Raw genomic sequence first — 25,807 nt, 5'->3', positions numbered from 1 at the left:
CTAGAAAAGAAGAGTTTCTCAACTGGGGATATTGGCTAGAGGATAGCATAAGCCAAATTTCCATACATTTTATTTCTGTTTTCCTCATCAATATATCACGTTTTTATTGGTAGAGATTTCACTTTGATTTATATTAAATGACACTTGTATAACCAACACATTTTAATATAAATAGAATATTTGGTAATTATTCATTTTTCTTATGATTATAAATAAATATTTAAACTAAAAATAAATTGCTATAGGATATAGGCAATAATCATTCTTGAAAACACTGGAAAAATTTATCAAGTTTATGCTACCTATTAGTTCTCTATAAATACATTCACGAATCAAAGACATGAGTAATAATGTCGTTTTCCAGAATATATAAATCTTACATTAATATATCAATATGTAATGACCAAAGAATAGTGTAAGTCATCAAATTGTTGGCTCGTATTATTTATATGACAATATGTAATTATAAGGTATACCCCTTTCCAATAGACTATATTTTTTCTGGAAGAAAAGTAAATATACAAGGGAGGAGTTAAACAAAATAGCACAAAATAAGTTCAGCTTCTGTGAAAAATATGTGAAAGAAATAATTTCTGTCTAAAAGAAAAATCCATGCTACTTTTTACAAACCAATATTACTATTTTACTTTTTAAAAGTCAGTTAATCGTCCATTTTATGCTTTAGTGGGTAGTATATTGATCAGACCAGATACCATTTTTAAGAGAAGTTTTTGACTTTTTAATTCATTACATAGTTTAACTTTTGAAAATGGTTATTATTAATTTGGGGGTTATTTTCAGCTTTCTATTCATTTTGGATTTATGCTAGTTGAAGTAAAAGACTAACCTACCTTAAAAGAATACTGATCACATTTATTTTAGCATTTATTTGATATTTATCGCAAGATTGTGTTTTCACTTAGGCTTTCAGACTTGGATGTTAGATATATGAAAAATCTTTGCTTCTTTCATGATTCAAAAATACCACATGCCATTAAGACACTTAACGATGAACTACTCTGAGAAAGAGTAAAAGCAGTGAGCAAAAATGAGGCTGCTGGGTTTTTTCTCTTTCTTACTGTATTTTTTTTTATTTGAAGTACAGTTGACATACAATGTTACATTAGTTTCAGATGTACGCCATAGTGATTGAACAACCCTCTATGTTACGCTCCGCCTGCTGTAAGTATGGCTACCATCCATCGCCAGAAGATGCCATTAGAGTATCACGGACTATGGTCCCTGGGCTGTACCTTTCCAACCTGTGACTTATTCAGTCCATGACTGGAAGCCCATATCTCCCACTCCCCTTCACCCAATTTGTCTGTTTCTCCACCTACTTTCCTCTGGCTGCTATCAGTTTGTTCTTTGTATTTATAGGTCTGTTTCTACCTTGTTTGTTCATTGTTTTCCTTTTAAATCCCACATATAAATGAACTCATATGGTATTTGCCTTTCTCTGACTTATTTCACTTAGCATAATACCCTCTAGGTCCATCCATGTTATCACAAATAGCCATCGGGAGAGGGGGAGGAGGGGCCGGGGGAGAGAGGAAGAGAATCTGAAGCAGGCTGCATACCCAGCATGGCGCCCAACCTGGGGCTCGATCTCCCAACCCCGAGATCATGTCCTGAGCTGAAATCAATAGGTGGATGCTTAACCGACTGAGCCACCCAGGTGCTCCCTCTCATTCTTTATTTAAGGCTGAGTAATCTCTCTCTCTATATATATGTGCACACTACTGTTTGATTTTTGCACATTTAATGTATTTTAAGGCACTTTAGATAACTCATTTAACCTATGTCAAATTATTTTTATTGTCTGTAAGTAGTTTGTTACATAGCTTTTATATGATAAGCCATAAGTTCTGAATTTGTTAGCAATCTTGGTCACTATTTTCAATTTCTCTTGCTGACCATAGTCACACACCACGACGAATCTTCCATGTGATACTTTGTGCTGTATTCATTTCACATTTGTCATCTTCTTAACCTTATATAAAAGCTAGAAAGATTTTTTTTTTATTCACAACTTAAAATTTAGAAAATTTAGGTAAAAGGCAATAACCTCCCTCGGGTGCCACAATGAATCAACGATACTGTTGAAACCAGAACTGAAGTCCAATGATCACTTCACTAAACCACATCAAAACAAAAACCTCATTCATTTTTCCTGCAGTCTGTCCTCTGGTAAACCAGATGACTTTCCTTTGAAGACATCTGCAGTTTAAACACATTTGGCTACATTAAACAGATGATTTCAGACAAAAATATTATAATTATTAAAATCTTAGAAGATAGTCACCTCTATTTCTGGAAAATTATAAATGTAGTTTATACATTGTAAACACTCTGGGGAAAAAAAAATCAACATTTAAAAAATAAATTTGAACACAAGTCCATGAGAAGAGCACAGAAGACGCCATGTTCAGAGGTCTGGTGTCTGGAGCAAAAAGGAAAACATGATGTGTGATACATTTGTATTTTTCCTTCAGCGAATATAGCCATAGTTACCCACACAGACATGGTTTTCCTGGAGCTAACCAGCCTTGAACAGAAATTCATGATGGTCACAGGCACAGTCAAACAAATGGCAGTGTCTATCCCGTGATCCTGTATTTGGGGGAGAATGGAGAGTGACTATGGTATGGTAATTATGGAAAAATATTTTTAAAACCTTTCTAAGGCATGGATTATTGAAAAAGAAAAAAAAAATAAGAAGAAGATAAAAGCAGCAGGGAGTCCTGTGCAGTAGAGATCTTGTAAACCATTTCCAAAACATTGATGAAGCAAAATTATCTGTAAGCCCCAGAGAAGCACACAGTGAAAGAGCCTGGAAGCATTTGCACATTATTTACAGCCCAAAGTATATGTTCGCATTGTGGATGAATCCACCAAAGCCGTTCTCAATGGCTGTGTATATACTTGTGTGTGGCAGAAGTGGGAGAAGAGGTCAATCTTTTCAAGCAGGCCATGGGGAGGCAGAGGTGGCCGGCTCAACACTGGGGCCCTGCCCCATGTAACTGCCAACATCTCTGAGATTATGGGCCTGAAGCCTTAGAAGAACAGGCAGGGGGAGCAGAGGGATACAGTAAGACACACCATCTTGATGGAGACGTGCAAAGGAAGGTGTATTGGATATTTCCATTTATTTCTTTTTCATCACACAAGACAATGCAAAGCAAACCGTGACTGCGACTTGTGATCTCTTCTCTTTTGTGCATTGGTAAATCCTTTCCATATACAACAGGGATCCTCTGCCTGGTGTTGTAATTCATTTGGAACACGGCCATGCAGAGTTGTTTACACATCGCCTATGGCTGCTGAACCGAGTAGTTGAGAGACTAAGGAAACTTAGGGAAATTACCTCATGTTACTGCTACTGAACAGCCTTTTCTCATTCAGGGGTTAAAAAAAACCTTCAGAATCACTTCTTCCCTCAGAGTCAATACAACCAGAACAAGTTAGGGAGAAACAAAATGGGAGGGAAAGGAGGTGGAAGAAAGAAGAAAAGGGGTGAGAAAGGAAGGAGGAGGAGCAGGGGGAGGAGAAAGAGAAGAAGGAGAAGAAAGAAAGTAACTTAAGAATAAGAGATGGGCTCTGAAGTTGACTATTTTTCCATGTCAGCCAACAAACTGATTTCTGGTGCCTTGTGCCTAAGAGCGCTGGAGCCCTAGGGCACTTTCAGCCACAATGATCTTTTCTCTTATTATCCACTTCCCATTAAAAAATAAAACAACAGCAAAAAAAAAAAAAAAAAAAAAAAAAAAAGGACATTCATCTTCGTGGTTAATGCCCAAACCTCCGCTATTTTGCTTTTCTCTGAAAATGAGCTTTGAAACGAAGACTCTCACAATTCACCTTGGTTTTGGCCATTACATAATCTGACCCGGCCTGGGTTAGGTCATCCCTGTGTGGCTGATGGGCCGTCTCCACAGGAGGGCGGCAGGGTGGGCAGCCCGCTGAACAGGTTTCCCAGCTTCACCCAGCTTCGGAAACCAGAGAACGGAACCAATTTCAGATACCCAAGAATTAGAGTTTCGAGAGGGCTTTGTTGTTGTTGTTGTTGTTGTTGTTGTTATTTTAGTGCGTGTTTATCTAGAAGAGCTTTTTTTTTTTTTTTAAAGATTTTATTTATTTATTAATGAGAGAGGAGACAGCATGAGGAGAGAGGTCAGCAGGAGAAGCAGACTCCCTGCTGAGCAGGGAGCCTGATGTGGGACTCGATCCCAGGACTCCAGGATCATGACCTGAGCCAAAGGCAGTCACTCAACCAACTGAGCCACCCAGGCGCCCCTCTAGAAGAGCTTTTGAAGAGCATTTTTAATTCGCTCTAGGCTGTTGAAGGGTTTAAACTCTCAGGAATGAAGGCACAGAAGACATTCTTTTGGAAGTGTATCGAAAGAGAAGATCATAGGAAACACCAGGTCGAGCTGGTACAAATCTGCCACAATCCAGCTTCAGCGGAGTGGTGGCTCTCACCACAACGCAGCCAGGAAGAGGATGAAACTATTAGCAAGGGCGAGGATGGAACTAGAGGGTATTATGCTAAGCGAAATCAATCAATCGGAGAAAGATAGTTATCATATGATCTCACTCACATGCGAATTTTAAGAAACAAGACAGAGGAGCGTATGGGAAAAGAGGAAAAAATGAAACAAGTTGAAACCAGAGGGGGAGACAAACCATCAGAGACTCTTAATCTCAGGAAACAAAGTGAGGGTTGCAGGAGGAGAGGGGCGGGAGGTGTTGCGGGGAGGGACACTGGGGAGGGTGTATGCCCTGGAGAGCATGAATTGCGTAAGACTGAAGAATCACAGACCTGACCCCCGAAGCAAAGAATACATTATATGTTGTTAAAAAGGAACAGAAAGATATATTTAAATATTAATAAAAATAAAGTGAAGCACAGGGTGTATGTCTAAAAAAAGAGAAAGAGACGGAAACTCAGAGAGGTGAAGGGACTTGAACAAGGTTTCTAATTAGTTCATGGTGCGGCTAATTCATTTTCCCAATTAGTCATTCTTTTCAGTGTGTCCACTCCTAGACTATAAGGCACAGTGGATTCATCTGGTAACTGCAAAGTCCTCTCTCTCAACCTTAACAAAAAATTAGTGAGAGCTCTTATTCATTCAAGGAAATGCTCAAGCTAAATGGAAGCATCAGACTAGGTTCTAAGGTTGCCACATTAAAATAAAGCAATTTCATATGCTTTGAAATATAGGTCTTTCTGTACCTTTCCTTTCCTATGGCATATGTGACAATGAACCTGTCTTTGTTGTAGGTAAGATACTTCTGTGAATTGTGTGGCAGTGGCTGATTTGATGAAAGCTTTGAGACTTCTTGGAAAATTCTAATGACATTAACCAGGTTTCTCTTGTGTATTTTATACCTTTGCTCTCTTATATTTGAATTCCTGTGTTTTATAACTCAATTTGTGTAGCCTCTCTGGGGATAAAGACAGGAGAGTTCAGATTCTCTGAGGTTTAATCTGCTATGATGCAAATACTCACACTAAACATATGTCAAATTAGTGACATTCTAACCAATAATAAAGCGTATCACTCTCAAAAAATATTCAAATACCATCTCTATGCTTGCCATGGTGAGTTTTTCTTCCAGGGACAACATATATTTGCTTTTAAGACTACGGTGATACATTCAAATCTTAGGATAACCATTTTTGCTCCTCATGGTACTAACCACCCAGGCTTTGGGTCACTCTAAAGGGCTCTTCCGGGAGCCTCTCCTTTCCAGCTTCAGGGAGAAAGTGGGTTTGCTGAGGGCCTGCTGAGAGGACTTGGTAATATCACCCGAGCTGCCCGTAGACTCTCACTGTGAACCCGGGCCTGGAAGCAAGAAACATGTCAGAATTCTCAGGCCAGCTGCACATTCACTAGGCCAGTAGCCAGTGGCCTTCATCTGGTGGGGAGGGAGGTGGTAGCAGAAACCATGTTATAGTATTTGGGGGGGTGCCTGAGGGGCTCAGTCAGTTAAGTGTCGCACTCTTGATTTTGGCTCAGTTCCTGACTCAGGATTGGGATCGAGCCCCACATGAGTCTCTGCACTGTGTTTGAAGCCTGCTTAGGATTCTCTCTCCCTTGCCCTCTGCCTCTCTCTCATCAACCCCCACTTCCTTTTCTCCCTTCCTCTCTTAAAAAAAAAAAAAAAAAAGTATTTGGCCTGTGACTGATGTTACCTTTGTGCTAACCTCAATCTATGGCTGCCTGTCACTGGGTTTAAAGGAGCCTAAATGTGGAGCTGAGTTTGTGGGAATTACTGTGAATGAATAGCAAGGACTCCCCTCCAAGAGACAGCAGCACCCGGCCACGTGCTCGTCATTCCTATTTTCATAATCAAAATGTAGTGTGGGCCACAAGAAGCATTTTGCCTGCCTCTCTAATGGCTAAATGCACAATTTACTATTTTTATAATGAAAGTAGTTTATCATCAAAAAAGGCTACTTTCATTAACCATGAATACTGATTAGCTATTAAATATATGAATCATAAATGATCAGTTTTCAAAGGGGGAAAATATGGTTGTCCCTATTTCATAATTATTAAAAAAAAGAGACACTAGGATTTACAGGTCAGTCGTCATTTTACTATAAAAGTGAGGACACTAGTTTATTCAAGAATGCTGCTTGGTAGGATGTAAGTGAAGCTAATTTATTCTGGAATATTTTATTTTAAAGTTTTAGTGTTTTATTTAGTCTCAAACTGAAAAATATGGAGAAATTAAATGCCAGTGAACTAATTTTTTATGCAGTTTTATTTCAAATTTATAGTCATAGATCCATTTTTTTCTATGACTTATTATGGATGATAACAAGACACAGCAGTGAGGAAAGATTTCACTATTATATGATTCCTTTATCTAAAGCTTTTCTCTCTCTCTCTCTCTCTCTCACACACACACACACACACACTTTTTTTCTCACAGAGCCCCAGTAGTTTTTGTCACTCATCAGGTTTCTCTCCCTGCTGTAGCAGTGAATATAAAACATCAAAGAATAGCTTAAAAAATTAAGTAAACAAAATTGTGTACTTTATTAAACCATGAAAATCTTTTTTTTTTCTGGCCTTATCCTAAAATTGAGTTATAAAGTTTTGTTCTGAATGGATTAGGTCAGATTTTCCTCTTCTTTAAGGAACGTGTTCTCACTGCCTTCATACAAGTATCAATAGATAATTAACCTTGATCTACTGATGCTTTATTTATCTAAAGGAGAAACATAAGTAACTTTAACTCTTCAATCTCATTTAAGAATAACAACAGTTCTGAGCTGCCAGAATTTCAAATGAATATCACTGAACCCACTGCAACTGACTCTTAGCTTTCAATGTTTTATTTATCTTTGGACCACACATCCAGAAGAAATATTGCACTGAAGACGTTTTATAAATCTGTGCTGTCTGCTTTGGTAGCCACACGAAGTTAGTGAGCCCTTCAGATGTGGCTAGTGCAACAGAGGAACTCAATTTTAAATTTGACTTTATTTGAGCTAATTTATGTTTAAATTTAAATAATTTAGGGGAAGGGAGGGAACATTGAAGGGGAAGAGATCAGAGAGGGAGATAAACAATATGAGACTCTGGACTCTGGGAAACAAACTGAGGGTTGCTGGAGGGGGGTGGGTGGAAGAATGGCCTAACTCGGTAATGGGCATATGGAAGGCACCTGATGTGATGAGCAATGGGTGTTATTCACAACTAATGAATCACTGAACATTATATCAAAAACTAATGATATACTATACATTGGCTAATTGAATTTAAATAAAAAAATTTGAAATAACCACATGAGATTAGTCACTGCTGTATTATTACTGGATCGAACCCACTGATAACATCAAGTGACAGCCGTTTGATAGTCATCAATTAGAGTAAAAAGCATACAAAGCAAATAAAAGAGTTAAGCACCGAAGTTCAGGTCTATGGAGAACAGGGGCAATGAGATTTAATCATTATGATCACTGAATGCATCCCACTATCAGAGAACATTTCAATAAATAGTGGTTTACCAGCAATTTCCAAAGTTCAGAGATGAGAATTTCATGATACGCTCTGGTCAAGATTCCCTCGGACCCAAGAAATCCATCTAAGTGTCCCCAACTCAATCTCTATAGGCAGACAATTTTTCTTACCTGCCATCACTCCATAGGTCGATGGCTGGTTTCCATAATGACAGGAAGGAACAGAATAATGAAGTCCCGTTGCTGTGTTTCCCAACGTTGTCACCGAGAAATATGTGCACAAACATTTAGGAGTTTGGATCAAAGACAAAATAGACGGGACTGGTAAGAAAATGTATGAGGATTCAAGATACATTCATTTCATTGCAAAAACACACATTTATGTGATTCTTAAAGTATATGGCATAATTCGTTTTTCTCTTAATGGAAATTCTCTGATGAGTAGATTAAAAGCAGGAATCAAAGTTTGCCTCAAGTAATCAGATCATAAATCATCAGTGTGGATGATAGCATTCATTAACTATGCTGTGCTCTGTGAAGGGGTGACTGACCAGTTTGGATGTTGGCCAGTTGGGAGTTGCAGAATTCTTGTAGGTTACATCTCATATAAACATTACAGTAAACTGACTAGAGGAATAATCTCTTTAAATTCTTGTGTAATATGGTAATATGGAGTGGTCTTTCTCTGGAAGAAAGAATAGAGAAATCAACTCTTGAATAATCTTTACTTCTGCTTATTCTCCTAACAATTTCTTCCATTCAAAAGAAAATGGCCAAGCAACTAGCCTCTAATTGGATACAATCATAAAAAATTCCAGTAAATTCAGAGTTTTATGAAAAATCCATGACAGTGTATGATGCATTTATGTTAATGCTGAAACCAAGAGGTGGTATGTTTTTGGCGTGTACACAATCAGTTCAACAATTACAATAATAAAAACTGGTCAAAAAAAATTGATTGTTGACTTGAAATCTATAAAGGTTGAACCCAGTATATAAACATAACCATTCATAGTTACTCGCCTTGTGGAATCAATGTATATTATGAAAGTAAATTTAAAATACTAAATTTTAATCGAGCTTTAAACACAAATCACCAACTAAGAGTTTGGGTATTGACAATAAAACCACCATTTATGTATTCTATTTTCTGTTTTCCTTCATATCCTGACCATAATGATGGGTTTTCATAAATATAATAGGATCATAAATCCTTGAATACATATGAGATATTAAAAGTATAGAATTAGAATCCTTTGACAATATCGAGATGCCATCCAGTGATTAAAGACTTGAGTTCACTTCAGAGAGCAAAACATTTTCTCTTAATATTGAAAATCTTCAATATTTTAAAATACTTGCACAGATTTTCATTTTACAATTAACATGTAGAAAGAAATGAATTCACTTTACAGTATAATAATATTTTATAATGATTACATGTAAATATCTTACTATGCAATCTAAAATTAAACAAATAAACAAGAAACCCATGTAATGTCCAAGTGTTCTTTTCATTATAAGCAATATTTCTAGTTTCTTACGAAGTAATTTATAATTAATGGAAAAATTATAAAACTGATGCTATTATCATGTATTTAAATACTATTATTTGTCTATTTACAATAGATATATCTATTATTTAAAATATATAATCAGTTATTTGATAATTGCTTAAATTTACTGATAGTACAAAATTTGGTTAAAATACTCTATTTTCTAAAAAATATGTTTGGGGAAACTCCCATTTTCTAAAAAATTTAAATTATGAGACTCTTTGGTAGATGAAAAACAAAACAAAAAACCGTCTACCTTAATGATTTCACCCAAATCCAGATATCCACTTTCTAGATTTTAAAAATTCAGCTGCAGATTAATCCCAAACTTACATATGAAAGAAATTTACTCAATCCAAGACTTTGTCAATTTATAAAGCTACTTCATTACCACATAAAGGACACATTAGCAACACATACCTATTTGATTGCATTTGAGACAATATATTCAATTTTCAAGCTTACTTTTTACATTAGAAAATTACATAAGAAAATATTAAAACTTGGTTAGAGAGACTGAAGACTCTTTGGAACTCAGTTTTAAGATATTTTAACTCAGTTTGTGGGCTCTAAATGCTACATATTGCTTCTAGCTTTGGTTTTTGAGTTTTGAATGATGCTAATAATGTTTGTTAAAATCACTTAATTACAGTATTCTTTGAAATCCACTGTTGTTGGTATTGGGAATCATTCAGTTGTGTTTACTACAAGGTATACGGATGTTCTTGGACGTAGTAAAACCAAACGAATCTCTAAGATAAATAAGTAACACCTTTTAAACACTAAATTATTTTACCTATCCCTTTAGTTTTGTTCCTTACCCATAAATATTTCCATAGAAACGTTTTCTGGATTAAAAACACCCAGGCTTGCTGTTTACTTTTGTAGAAAATAGATCTCCTTTATAATAAAGCCAACAATTGAAATTACTACGCTTAATAATATTCTTTAAAAATGTCTAAGGTAGTTCGGCCTTTTTTAAATAGCCTTCATATTTAACGTAAAGGGAATTAAAATGAAGGAGAAAATAAAAGAAGCAAAGAGATTCTAAACTAACAAGATTGAAAGCATCCGTCCGGCCGCACGCAGACTGGTAGGGGAGTCCGTACCTGTGGACATCACGTTGGTTGCATGGTTGGAGACCGGGAGGCACTCGGCAGCGCTGTGATGCATGATCAGAGGCAGAGTTGCAGAAGCCTCCGAATTCAGAGGTATGAAGGTATCAGCCGAAGTAAAAGGTTGGCAACTCATTCCCACAAGACAGGAGAAAGCTGAGAACTGCTGCTCCCCAGCTCAGACTTTTATTCTATTACTGTTTCCAAGGGCCGTTTCAAATCTCACTCCCTGCATATATACATCAGGAAGGCCCTGAGCACCAGGAGGACGCGTGCTTGGTACTTATACTGCAGGGAAATCCCTTTATACATGTTAATCGTCTTTTCCCAGGGGTATTGCTTTATCATGGTGCATCGTCTTCCTTCTCACTGGAACCTAATCCATGCCCAAGAGGGACCCTGGTTCTGGGGTATAGATGGAGGGAAAGGGAGAAATCTGAAATTTGAGTGGAGAACTTTCGTGATTGAGACCTTTTAGAAAGGATTCAAGAGCTTCAGAAGTTAAGTGTCCCTCCAAGAAGTAATCCTAAAATGAATTGAAAAATACTAGGTGCCTCTAAGTTACTAACACAATAACAAATTGTTATACGGGAGATTCTTTTTGATAACTTCTCATTCAATCTGCAAAACAACATAAAACAAATATTACACAATTTTTAAGAAACTCTATTTAAGAAACTGTATTTGAGTTTGTAATTGAAAGAAACTCTAAGTTTAAATTGAAAGATGCATAGAAAACTCAATCTGAGAATGAATATATTGCCAACTACTGATTCAGACTTAACATGCAATTGTGAAAAATCATGTAAACTAATTTGTTATATATTATAAGTACAAAATAGAAAAATTTTGAATACAGTTGTAGTACTGTGTAGAGAAGACAACCAGACTGGTAGTATCATTTTTCCTTGATTTCAATTTACTCATTAAGAATGAATATTTAGTTTAAGGCTTAGTGAGAAGCCCTTACTAGATGTTGACACTATCCTAGGCACTTTCTATAGTTCACATCGCGCAAATCTCACATCTGTGTGAATTATTTACCATACTGTCTTCACTATGCCTAACTCCTCCAGAACCCCTGATCTTAACCATTCTGCTCCAGAGCCTACAGTAACCATGGCAGCACTGGGTGCAAACCTTCCATATCACGTGAGCATGGGGGGAAAAACCATATATATACATATATATATATATACATATATATATATATATATATACACACACACATACATATATGTATACACATACTACTAATAGTTCTATACTATTAATAGTTCATTCAAAGATAAATATATTAGTGTCAGAAAAAAATATATATGGATATACATACATATATATATATACTAATAGTTCATTCAAAGATAAATATATTAGCATCAAGTACAATGATCATGATTTCTATAAATAAATGAGTGAATGCAATACTATTTTTAGAATGTCTGCTGGGGATAATAAAACAGAAGCAAACTGAGAGGCATAGAGATTACTGACTTTCTAAGCAAGGACCATGCCCCATTAGCTTTTTTGAAATTTTGTTTTATAGAATGTTTCCAGATAACTTGGAATTGGCTGTTTTGTGCTAAACCTGATGTTTGTGTTGATAAGAATACTATCTCAAAAAACTTGCAACTTGAGCGTTTTGTTAGTAACCAGTTGATATTTTTTGGAAAATATAAGATTACCCAAATCGTTAAATATTGCCTGAAAAATATTTATTGTGAAAGTGACATATTTTTTCATTCTGAATTCTATATCTTTGAAGCTCTGTTTTCTCTAAATGAGAGAAGGAGTTATAGGTAACCAAAAGTATGTATTTCACACTTGCAGAATTTATATAATTTTCAGACCACATAAACAAAGAAACAAAAGGTTTTACAATGTATTTATGCAGAGAATTTCCTAAGAAAACTAAATAAAAATAAGTTTATTTGGCATTGAATATAAAAAAAAATAAGCTAATTGATAGAGTCCTTGGAATATGCTGATAAAGCATATCAACCCAGTGGCAGGTAATAAGGGGCATTGTAAAACCTCCCTGGACAAAGCAAAAAGCTTTCCCAGTAGTTTGTCATACTACGTAGAATTTTACAGTTGAATCTTAGACATCATTTAATAACAGTTTTAAAATTTTTAACTCTTTCGGCCGTGAAAGGCGAACGAGAATGCTCCGGTTAAAACTGTGCAAAGCTAGAAAATAGATTTTTCCACTACAGTAATCTCACTTAGTACTATTAACAGTTAATTTATCAGTTTTTACAATCAGTTTCATAAACAATTATAATTTTGCATAATACTGAATTGTATGGATGTATTATAATTTGACCATCTCCTTATTGTTGGGTGTTTTGTATCACCTGCTTTTCATTTTTATAAATAACAATGCAATGAATGTTTTTATACATTTTTTAACACAATGCGTTTTCACAATATAATCTGTATTTCAAAATATAATCTAAATATCCTCCCGATGGTAGATTCTTAGAGGTGGGATTATTAAGTTTGTCATAACAGGTTTTTACAGGTCTTAAAAAACATTCCCAAATTGCTTTTTCAAAAAAAACTTTTTTTTAAAAGAATAGTTTTATGTTCATAGCAAAATTGAGCAGAAAGTGCTGAGAGTTCCCATCTACCCCTTATACCGAGCATGCGCAGTCCTCCCCACTATCAAAATCATCCACCAGATTGTTACATTTGTTACAACTGATGAATCTGCATTGACAGAATTATCACCCAAAGTCAGTTTGTATTAGAGTTCCCTCTTATAATATATTCTATGGGTTTTGACGAATCCATAATTACTTGAATCTACCATTGTAGTGTCAGAAAAGTACAGAAAAGTTTCACAGCCCTACAAATCTTCTTGCTTTGCCTCTTCATCCTTCCCTTCTAACCTCTGGTACCACTCACCATTATTTTTTAAAAGATTTATTTATTTATTTATTTATTTATTTGAGACAGAGTGTGCAGGAATTGGCGGGGGGGAAGGAGAGGGAGAGAAATCCTCAAGCAGACTCTCTGCTGAGCACTCCATCCTAGAATCCCAAGATCATGACCTGAGTCTCTGATACCACTTACCTTTTTATTGTCTACATAGTTTTAACTTTTCCAAGATTTCATATAGTTTGAATTTCATAGTAGGTAGCCTTTTCAGATTGGCATATTTCCCTTTAGTAATATGCACTTAAGAATCTTAAATTCTGTGTCTTTCATGCCTTGATAGCTCATTTCTTTTTAGTGCTGAATGATATTTCATTGTTTTGATGTGCAACAGTTGGTTTATCCATTCATATACTGAAGGACATCTTGTTACTTCCAAGTCTTGTCATTTGTGAATAAGGGTACTAAAAACATTTGTGTGCAGATTTTTGTGTAGACATGTTTTTAGTCCCTTAAGGTAAATACCAAGGAATGTGACTGTTGGATTGCACGGTAGGTGCATATCTAGTTTCATAAGAAATACCAGTTTTTCTAAAGTGGCTGTAGCATTTTGTATTCCCACTAGCAATGAATGAGAGTTCCTGTTGCTCCACTTTGGTATCATCACTATTTTGGGTCTTAGCCATTCTGGTGGGTGTCCAGTGGTATCTTATTAAGTTAATTTGTAATTCCATGATAACATATGATGTTTAACATGTTTTCATATGCTAATTTGCCAATTGTATGTCTTCTTTAGTGAGGTGTCTATTCAGGTCATTTGCCCATTTTTTAATCGGGTTGTTAGTTTTCTTTATATTGAATTTTAAGTGCTCTTTGTATATTTTAGGTAACAATCTATTTTCAGATATCTCTTTTGCAAATATTTTCTTCCAATCTTTGGCTTAATTTTTCAAGCAATTTATTCCATTATTATTTGGTTTCAAATATCAGGAACAAGTTGAGCAAAAAATAATTATTTATTATTAAGAGACATGGAGTTTCTTGGAACTCACAAAAAAAGAAAGTCAGGCCACTGGGAGATGCTAAATAGAAAATGGGAAGCCATTTGCCAAATCTCTCTGACTTGTCTATCTCCTTTTCCTTACTCCCTGCCTGACTGATTCTCCATCTATCTTTAGATCATGTCTTAAAGCTTTTAGCCAGGTGAAAGCTTTTCAGTCTACATTTATGAGAGAAACATCCCGATTGGCCATGGCTAAGGACATGTTCTAGAAGTACAACATTGTTCCTGGTGCCCAAACTTATGAATGGATTGGTTTGCACTGGAAGCAGTCAGGCATTTTCAGACAATGATGGATAGAATGTTATCTGGGAAGATGTTCTTAAAATGTGAGTGATGTTCTTCTATAATTTTACAAAAGCACCAGTAGAGTGAAATTGACAATTTTCTTGCATCTCCATGTCAGTAATAAAAAACTAAATACTTAGGCTTAAATACTAAATATTAATCTGTTAAGACAATGGCATCTTACTAATTAATTTAAATTTTTATTGCTAATATGCTATTTTTCATATCTGTATTAGCTATTTGTATTTATTGTTTTGTTAATTAGCAGTATATTTCACCCCATTATTTAATATATTTTTGTTTTATTATCAACTAGTGTGTTTTAAAATATATAAAGAATGTTAATTTTTAGTGTTTTTATTTTGATTGAAATTTTCCTAATTTCTTGTTTGTCTTTTTTTTTTTTGAAGATTTTATTTATTAATTTGACAGAGAGAAAGAGAGATCACAAGTAGGCAGAGAGAGAGAAGGGGAAGCAGGCTCCCTGCTGAGCAGAGAGCTGGATGTGGGGCTCTATCCCAGGACTCTGGGATCATGACCTAAGCTGAAGGCAGAGGCTTTAACCCACTGAGCCTAAGGCAGAGGCTGTAACCCACTGAGCCACCCAGGTGCCCCTCTTGTTTGTCTTTTAAATTTATATTGGACACTGACATACATAATAGGTTAGGTATGAACTAAATACGTTGATCTTTTCTTTTTACATTTCTTAATAATTTCAGCTTTTTACATTTTCTCTTGCCCAGTAATTTTTTTTTTAATTTATTTTTAAAAAAATTATTTGAGAGAAAGAGAGAGCATGATTTGGGGGTAGGATCAGAGGAAGAAGCAGACTCCCTGCTGAGCAGGGAGCCAGACACAGGGCTCCATCCCAGGACTCTGGTATCATGAGCTGAGTCAAAGGCAGATGCTTAATGACTGAGCCACCCAAGCGCCACTTATCCAGATATTTGTTAACTGTTAATGTATAATATGTATAACTCATTATATATATATATATATATATATATATATATATATATACACACATATAATTGTAACATAATTTGAAAACTATCATATAAATAAAAAGTCTAATCAGGTTAAAGTAATAAAGGAAAATACAGCTGAAATCTTGGCCAGGCCGATTTGTTAGTTTTGTTCTCTCATCATAGCTCCTCTTCAGTGCAGCCAAGAATTTTTTTTTTTTTAAATATACTGTTTGAGTTTTGGGCAGAATGATCATATTTTGAGAAAAACATACAAATCTAGAAACATGCTATTAAGAAATAATAGCTGATTTTTCTATGTTTTTGTTTGAGCTGAAAACTATAGAATAATGATACGACATATAGATAGGTTCTGGAGCCAGACTGTCTGGACTTGAACTCAAGATTTACACCTTAGCAGATATGTAATGACTGATAGTTAGCTTCCCCTTTCAGTGTCTCAGTTTATCTTATCCATAAAATGGAGACAATTCTAATACTCGTTTCATGGAGAGGAATGCCAGGCATGTAATAAGCTCTCAATAAATATTAGTAATCATTAATAAGTGACTTTTTATAATAGTGTTTATGCTTATTAAGTCTGCATATGTTATGGGTATTTCACTTAAACCTCACATGAATCCAGTAAGGTAGGTGCCATTGTACAGACTGAGAAACTGAGTCAGAGAGAGCCTAAAGCTTTACTAAAAGTCATATAGTAAATAGTGGAGCTGGTGTAGGAATTCAAGCTACACAATTCTGCCTTTTATTATATAAGGAAAATGTTGATATTGAGATGTATCTAAGTCTGTTCCCTATCTCCATGTACCTCTATATGCAGACTTCTTGTCACATGACTTCAGAGAGAAAACACGGGAAAAAGGATAACTCTTTAAAAGATTTAGTGTTCTATCTTTTCAACAACCAGATTGCTGTATAAACCTATACGAGTATGCAGGTATATTACAAGAATAATATAGACATTGCTTCTTATGGGGCATAGGACTAACACTGCTGAATAATTTAACCCTATCTAATAATGTGTTTAATTGATATTAATAATCCTTTCTTCAACTTAAAATTCAAAGCACTTCAAGCTGAGTCAAATTTGTGGATATTTTAAGATTTCATCTATTTATTTGAGAGAGAGAAAAATCACAAGAAAGGGGCAGAGGGAGAAGTAGATTTCCCCCTGATCAGGGAGCCCTACTCAGGGCTTGATCCCAGGATCCTGAGATCATGACCTGAGCCATTATATATAAATATATATACATATATATTTATATAAACATATCTATATCTATACTCTATATAGTAAATACTACAGTTAACTATAGCTGTATATAGTTATAGATTATTTATAGGTATTTATATACAGATACATATATGCTGAGAGGAGAGAGAAAAGGGATAAAGGAATTGAGATGGGGGATTCCCATCAGGATATGAAAATGAATCTAAATTAATTTATTCAGATAGTCTTAGTGGCAATAAAATATAGAATTCCCACAACTCATAACTGTTGAAAAGATGATAAATTTTACTCAAAGAAGTTTTTTAAGGAAAAGATTATACAACCATATGGCTTGAAAAGGAACTCCGTCACACTGGAAGCAGACATTATTTAAAGTGCACATCCGTCACACACGCCATGTTTGGCTCTTTATTGATTGTGAAAACAGCAATGAATGTGTGCATTATTCAGTTCATTCTTACTTAAATTCCTTCAGATCCAGAAATCAAGGTTCTTTATTGCCCAAGGAAGACATAATGTCAATGGCTTGCAACCTTCCCAAAGATGAATGCTCTCTTAATGCTGTCTAAAGGGTAAACTCATTACTTACGGATAATAAATGTCAAGGTGAGACACTGACTTAGGAGTGATGCTCGCCCATAAGGGCCGTCTCCCCGCGGTACTACAGTCCATGGGTAGATTTATCATTGTCTCCCTCACTTAAAGAGAGTAAGTCTTGTCTAAACAATGGACTGCCGCAAATGAATTAATTTAGTTGGGAAACCTCTTTGCTCTGAGTTTCATTAGACAGCATTAACACACGATGCACAGAGATATATTTTGAAGTGTATAAATCTTTCACAAGAGATGTTTTCTATTGGTACCTGAATTAGAAGTGATATTTTTATTCCTTCAACTCATGATGGAAAGAAAATGATTAGCTCCTTAGTAGTCTGAGTGACACACGCATATTGTATGGTGTAACAAGAAATAAATACAGAACATGGCAAATTAATTGATATTGTGCTGAGGGAGCATGTCTCCTTTTTTCATTTAGGCATCTCTGAAGATGAAAGAAACAGAATGCTTTCCTTAGTTACTGCAATGAGGTTATTTAATTATAATCATCTGGCTATGGCTTAGTTCATGATACAAGATAATCTAATGTAGGGTTTGTAGAGGGAGACCAGGTAAACAGGGGTGTGAAGTGGGAGAAAGAAAGGTGTTTCATTTCCTCTGGTGGGGATCAAAGGCTATGTTTGATTATTTGGGATTGCCTCGGTGTTTTGCTGGGGTTTTTTTGGTTTTGTTTTGGTTTTTGGTGGAGAGGCAGAATATGTCAACTAAAAAAATCTAGTCATTTCTGTGTAACTCCCAAAGTTCTCATTAAAGTGAAGGCAAGCAAGACTTATTACAGATCACAGTGAAGAAAGAGAAGGCTTTCAGAAGACAGTCGTACTATGCTCTGCTTTAACACTACTCATCCTAAACTGTTATCTATACCATTTGTATCTTCTTCCACTTATCCTTTGTTTCCTTCTACTACCGTGATTAAAAGTATAATTTAGGCTGCTTTTATATTTCCTACTTATATTGCAAGACTGCCACCGGCAGATGAAATCTTTGTAAATTTCTGTGTGATCACCTGAGGAGTAGAGGATCTAATGACTTAAACTTTCATAAATCTATGACTCTGAATCTTATATGGCTAAAGGTTTCTCTGTAATTCAAATGGGGAAAAAATGAATGGCTTGATGGATGTGGGAGAATTTAAGTGGCATTGTATATTAAATGCATTGAAAAATTCCAGTAATAAGGAGACATTATTTAAAAATAATACTGAGGGGACACCTGGGTGGCTCATTTAGTTAAACATCTGCCTCTGGCTCAGATCATGATCCCAGGTCCTGGGGTCAAGTCCCACTGAGTGTCAGACTCCTTGCTCCCTGGGGAGCCTGCTTCTCCCTCTGACTGGTCTCCCTGTGTTTGTTCTCTCACCCTCTCTGACAAATAAATAAATAAGTAAAGTCTTTCAAAAAAATAATAATGATGAATACTGTTCTTGGCACATAGGCACACATACTGTTTAGTACTCAATTATTAGAAAACACTATTTTTGATAATAAGACATTTCTTTCTAATATGAATTCAGATTCTGTTAGTGTTTACTGAGCATCTACCCTGTGACCCATTTGTCCTGAGTGCTTTGAAGTATGTTATTCCAACATGTTATTTAAGTGAGTGTAATTCTAATGATCTCTGAGTGATTTTAGACTAATCTCTGTCCTATATTTTCCTGACATTGTTAGATGTTAGGTTCATCAAGTATAAATTTGTTATTTATATATCTTTATTTGAAATACTTCTTTTATATTTCTTGTAGTGGGACTCACAGAAATCTCCAATTATTTGCACTTTACCTTGAACCTAGTAATCTCTCCAAGTCCTAGAATTCTTTCGATGTAGTAACTGAACAAGACTAGAGGAAAATTCAAGTTTAGTTCTGTAATAAGCAAGTAGAATGTGTCTCTGCAGGAATAAATGGAGACAACAGATTAAGACAATATGAGAAGAATGCTTCCTCATACCCTGAATAATAGCAATTAAATACATTGTGTGTGTGTGTGTGTGTGTATAAATATATATATTTGTGATTAATTACCTGTCTAGGTCTTAGGTCTCTGAATAAAAACAAACATAATTACATTACTCTTGACTGAACCTAGAAGTTCAAGAAAAAAAAATGAAGGTTTCAATAAAGGGTAAATAAAATTAGAATTTCTTTCACTGAGACACCTGCCTTGCACTAGATTGATTTTGCAAATGAAAACCCTCTGTTGTACACTGAAGAAAGAACTATCTCTGGGGATAAAGCTGTTCTTCCCACGGTTCTCAGAGAACATGTAGGGTGTATAAACAAAGTGTTTCAAAAAAAGTTTTTAAAATTAGATAAGCTAACTTCTGAATCATAAAGGATGATAATCTGAGTAAAACAATGAGCTGAATGGTGAATGTTTATGACAAAATTGAACACATAAAATAAATAAAACCAGTAGGTGTCATAAAACCAATGACACTGATATTAAGATACCATGAATAAATGAAAATTAAAAAGGGAGTTTTAATCAAGTCATCTAATGGAATATAAAGTTGAATCTGACAGAATCACCCAATTACTTCACACTATAAAATAAGATCACTTAAAAGTACATTGTATATTAAATCGAATATAATTATATTTCTAATGAAAAATCGAATCAGTGATTCAGAAGTCATAAATGATAAATAAATATTGATATTTATAAAATATTAAAAAACACATGACAATTACTTTTCCAAGTACATTTCCCTTTAAGAAATGCATGTACTGATTAGATGCACAGCGAAATGAACATGTTTCTTTTTTTTTTTTTTTTTTTTTTTTTTTTAAAGATTTTATTTATTTATTTGACAGAGAGAGATCACAACTAGGCAGAGAGGCAGGCAGAGAGAGAGAGAGAAGGAAGCAGGTTCCCTGCTGAGCAGAGAGCCCGATGCGGGACTCGATCCCGGGACCCCGAGATCATGACCTGAGCCGAAGGCAGCGGCTTAACCCACTGAGCCACCCAGGTGCCCCTGAACATGTTTCTTACTTGTCTTAATTCTATTCTCTATATTTTCCAAGGGATCAAATAGATTGGAATGCATGAGGGGAAAAGAGAAGAGGATAAGTTAGAGGGAGTGGGGGCAGGGAGGTTGGGGGGGGGGCAGGGAGACTGAGGGATTGAAGAGGATTAATTTTGCATCATGTGTTTAAAGACCATTGGGAATCCCATTTAACGGTAGGTAGGAACAGGTGCATGGAAGATACGAAACAGAGAATGCTGGTCATGTTTCACATGTGATGGATACAAAAGCAAACTATACCATCGTATGATTCAGTTCATTATGATGGAGATGATAAGCACAATGTAAAATATGACAAAGAATTTTGTCTTCTTAAATTATTATTCTTAGTATTTCCTCTGCTTGTACTTGTTACCCATAACCCAGAGAGAAAATATAGGGAAATAGGGATGAAAATAGGAGAAGAACAAGTTCCTAGAATTAGTCAATTACGCAAGTTTGTAAAGCTAACCTCAGAATTCCAGTTTACAAATGATTAGTAATGGGAACAAAAGTTCTTCGGAGTTCATGGGGGCTTTGTAATATTTTAATTGCTTTTTTTATATTGAAGAGTAAAGTACAAATCATAATGGTATTGAGAAATAATGACCTAATGGAGCTTAACATATAAGCACCCAGAAAAGCCATTTCATTTTTATTCATACCTGAACTTTGGACACATACTTCTGTTTAATGAATATTGGTGTGTTAGTCAGAAAAACATCATCTGTTCAAACTCAGTTGGTAGTTTAAGGTTTCATTTTTCTATCAAACATCTTGCAAGCCAAGTGATTTCATCAGCATATTTAAATCAATGCTGAGCTCCGTAAAAGGTCACTTGTAACACTTTGAAACATAAGACAGAGAAGACAAGACTTGAACCTAAAAACATTACAGTGGAATTGTTTTCTAACAAAATCATTTTTAATATTTCATATTTACAATTTGTCAAATTCTACTAATAAGTTTAAAATCACTTGTACAAATCTCGATGTGAGAATTTCATTTTTGGTGAAAATGTTTTTAAGAATCAGTAGGAAAAGACAGTGTTATTTAATAAGTGGTCCCATGACTCTTGGCTTACTTTTGAAAAACATCAGAATAGGAGCTTTGTTTCTGAGCATATATCAAACAAGTACACGTGGATTAAGGCATCTGTTATTAAAAAAAATGCAGTCTTACAGGTAGAAGTTATAGGTGATTAAGTCATGACATAAACGATTTTTTTAAAAAAAATTATTTATTTATTTGACAGAGAGAGAGAGACAGCTGGAGAGGGAAAACAAGCTGAGGGAGTGGGAGAGGGAGAAGCAGGCTTCCCACAGAGCAGGGAGCTGGATCCCAGGACCAGGGAATCATGACCCGAGCAGAAGGCAGATGCTTAACGACTGAGCCACCCAGGCGCCCCTTAAACTGAGTTTTAAAGAAAAATAAAAGGATTGGGAAACACATGCAGATTCAGCTATAGATACATATTTAAAAAGACCTTTATGTCAAAATCACCAAAAACATTAATTTTAATACTTTGAATTCTGGAAAAATGGCAGTCATATAACCTTGAAAACTTTCTGTTACAAACAGAAATGCTGCATAAAATAAAGGTTTCTTTATATGTGTAGCTGAGCTAAAGATGGAAGGAAGGAAGGAACAAGAAAGAAAAGAAGCAAGGAAGCAAGGAAGGAAGGAAGGTAAACACTCTATATAATAGAAACCAATAGAGGGGAATCTGTACCACACCTGGGGTGCTGGAATAGTCCCTTCAAGGCTTCGTTGTTGTGTTTCTGCCATATTAGAGACACAGGTATCTTTGGCTCAGAGCTCTGGGTAAGGATTGAAACTCCTCAGGCTCTGGTGTCCATCCTGAAGGCCTTGGGTCCTGCCAGGGAATCATTGCAAGTCCTCTTTTCTCCCAGTACCAAACACCACTTTGTCCTCTCAGCCCGGAGAGTTTGAAGGCTCACCATCTAGACTTTTGGAAACATAATCCAGAAAACATCTTGCCTCAAGCTTTATGAAATCACTTGAAGAGATGGAAAGAAAAGATGGAGAAAGAGAAGAGAAAATGTAAATAAACATTTCCATAAAGTATTTTACCCTAAATTCTAAGGTTATTTAAAGATGATTGCAAATGGAAAATATTTTTCGAGTTGAAGTCATTGTGAAAATTATTTATGGAGAGCTTGAGGCTGGAATTCAGCTGTGAAGAATGAGTAGTACTTGAACAGAAGGAAAGACATTCTAGGCTGACAGAAATAGAAGACATAATTAGAAAAACTGCGGCGGGGGGGGGGGGGTTGTTGGAAGAAACATAGTAAGCAACTAGCCTGCCTTCTTGCTTGTCTTCAAGGCCACCATGACAATATCCTAATTATACTACCATTTTCAAATACCGACTTGAAACAAAAAAACTTAAATCTCACTTTATCCAAATAAATAATCTTGGATGTGGAGGAGGGCTGGAACTTGTTGAATAAGTAATTGTTTAAAAAATTGGTTAAGAATAACTATCATACAATCCTCTCAACATCTCTTCATATGTACTTCTCTCCACAATAATGATTTTTACTACATTTTTAAAATTACGTATTTGAGATGAGTAAGCCTCATGTCTGTGTCCACCTACTCCCAGGCCTCATGCACCATTTTTGGAGGAGCAAGATCCTGGAGGGGGTGCATCTGTTGATTTTAAATGGTCACTTGCAATGCTGTGTTATCCCACTTAGTGAAAGCAGAGCTTGGAGAAAGAGCAATTCTTCAATTAACATTGAGCATTAAATTCTAAAAGATTGTACCTGAAATGAATGATTTCATGGGAAGTATAAAAGGATCAAACTTAACTCTGTTGGCTAAATGGAAATCAGGCTTCTTAGGAAGATGTGGAATACATTATGATACCTTGTGAAAGTGTGAAAGAAAGAGACAAATCAATTAAAAAACAGAAGTAACCAAAATAAGTGTAACCAAAAAGAGGCAGATCTTTGTAAATTGATGCTGCATGTTTTCTTTTCCATAGTTTTCTTTTCTATAGTTTTATTCAATTCACAATCCACTTTTGGCAGTTGATACCAGTCTTCATGTACAGATGAGGAAATCAAGGTTCAAAAAGTTATTTTAGTCAAGTGGTAAAAACAGAATGAGTCAATGGTGGAAGAACACAGAAATGTCACTTCTGGCACTGAGTCAATAACACAACTAGTGCTATCCGAAGGCTAATTCATAGCAGCTCACACGATATTACTGAACATGACTTTCTTACTTCCTAGGTGTCTCCACTCACAAGACTTTGATGATTATCACCGGCTATCCGTTTATTAAAATAGTCTCCTTCTCTTATGATTAGGGTGACCACATAATTTATTATCCAAATATGGATAGCTTTTAGAAAAAAAGTAGTGCTTTTAAAAATTGTACTGTGTACCAGGTGTGAACTGGGTAAACTGGGATACGGGGTCTGGCATGGTTGAGGAAGCAGTTATGACCCATTATAACCATTACTTGTAAGATTTATGTAGCATGACACAGAAACCCAAATGGACATGGAAGAGGTATGTTCTGACAAAGAATTTAAAAATGGATGGTGGGAATATTTAATTTGGGCATCCTGGTGAGATAGCTTATAACTGCCAGGCTAAGAATACATACAAAGTATGGTAGAGGGCAGTGACATTCACCTTCCAAAGATTAATGGGAATTAAAATAAAAACTACCTATCCACCATCCAGATTGCCTACAGTGACTTAGGAAGTGACTATTTTAAAAATATTTTTAAAAATATTGATCAAAAAGTGCACGGAGTTTCTTCCTTTTATTAATTAGATTGTGAGAGCTATGTAAAATTTTATTGAATTTAATATTTGAGCTAAATATTTAAAATTTAAAACCTACAGTGTTTGATTTTTCAATTGGATGGACCTCAAAAGCATTATTCTAAGTAGAATAAGACAAAGATGATCTCACTTACATGTGGAATTAAAAAAATAGTTTTATAGATACAGAGATTAATGGTTGTCACAGGGTGGGTGAAATGGGTGAAGTGGGTTAAAAGATACACACTTCAGTTGCAAAATAAATAAACCAGTGGGGGAAAAATGGGGCGCCTGGGTGGCTCAGTGGGTTAAAGCCTCTGCCTTCTGCTCAGGTCATGATCTCAGGATCCTGGGATCGGGTCCCACATCCGGCTCTCTGCTCAGCAGGAAGCCTGCTTCCCCCTCTCTCTCTGCCTGCGTCTCTGCCTACTTGTGATCTGTCTGTCAAATAAATAAATAAAATCTTTAAAAAAATAAAATAAACCATTGGCAAGTAATGTAAAGCATGGTGACTATAATTAATAATTCAGCATTACATATATGAAACTTACTAAGAGAGTAAATCTTGAAGGTTCCCATCACAAAGAAAAAAAACACATCATAACTATTATGGACAGGGATGTTTAATAGACTTACGAAGGTGATCATTTTGCAGTATATTTAAATAGCAGATCACTATGTCATACATCACCTGAAACTAATATGTTATATGACAATTATACCTCAATTACTAAAAACAAAAAACAAAAATAATCACTACTAGGACATATGTGTTTAATTAGCCAAATAAATAAAATTTGGTTAATAATTTCTCTCCATATATATTTACATCACCTTTATTTAATAACATGGGTAGGTATTTCTCCATGTCTTTAAAAAGTCTAATAAAGACATTTTAACAGTCTATATAATATTTCATCATATATATTATATTTGGTAATGTTAACTTGTTACTGAATATTTAGGACAATTTCAATATTTGACTAATTATACATATGCACTCATGAAAATTTTTGTTTATCAATATTTGTTAATGTCTATGGTTACTTCCTTAGACTAGACTGTTATGAAAATGCAAATGGGTTGTTGAAAATTGAGGAACATTTTAGGAGTTGCAATACATACTGCCAAATTATATTCTCTAAGGGACCTTTAAATTTATACTTTTACTCGCTGTTCAGAAGTGTGAAGTTCTCAACATACCCTTGAGAAATTGAATAATATATTCATAGAAAGAATATGGTATCTGACTATTGCATTTTAATTCATTCTTTTTCTTG

The 25,807-nt window shown here is 35.2% G+C and overlaps 1 protein-coding gene across 7 annotated transcripts in view; it reads right to left on the bottom strand.

The window, feature by feature from the left end:
• The window catches only part of POU1F1 (POU class 1 homeobox 1), a 42,058-nt gene that overhangs the window by 5,520 nt on the left and 10,731 nt on the right, over nucleotides 1-25,807 (bottom strand). For 4 of the 7 annotated variants that reach the window (XR_004287740.1, XR_004287742.1, XM_032352054.1 and 1 more), the window contains 5 exons: nucleotides 22,459-22,690; nucleotides 21,387-21,567; nucleotides 19,497-19,605; nucleotides 10,644-11,270; nucleotides 8,150-8,221 (listed from right to left, as the gene is read on the bottom strand). Coding sequence is in view for 5 of the 7 variants with exons in the window: in XM_032352054.1 (XP_032207945.1) it covers nucleotides 8,150-8,221; nucleotides 10,644-10,785 (214 nt within the window). In the remaining 2 variants the exon portion in view is untranslated. Of the gene's footprint in view, nucleotides 1-8,149; nucleotides 8,222-10,643; nucleotides 11,271-19,496; nucleotides 19,606-19,738; nucleotides 19,872-21,386; nucleotides 21,568-22,458; nucleotides 23,136-25,807 lie in introns of those variants that run through there. The other 3 variants (XM_032352073.1, XM_032352065.1, XM_032352084.1) reach the window with 3 other exon arrangements.

Source organism: Mustela erminea, chromosome 1 (assembly GCF_009829155.1).
Source record: "Mustela erminea isolate mMusErm1 chromosome 1, mMusErm1.Pri, whole genome shotgun sequence".
Lineage (NCBI taxonomy): Eukaryota > Metazoa > Chordata > Mammalia > Carnivora > Mustelidae > Mustela > Mustela erminea.
The sequence above is the reverse complement of the archived record's forward strand: the minus strand, read 5'-3'. Positions and strand labels throughout refer to the sequence as shown.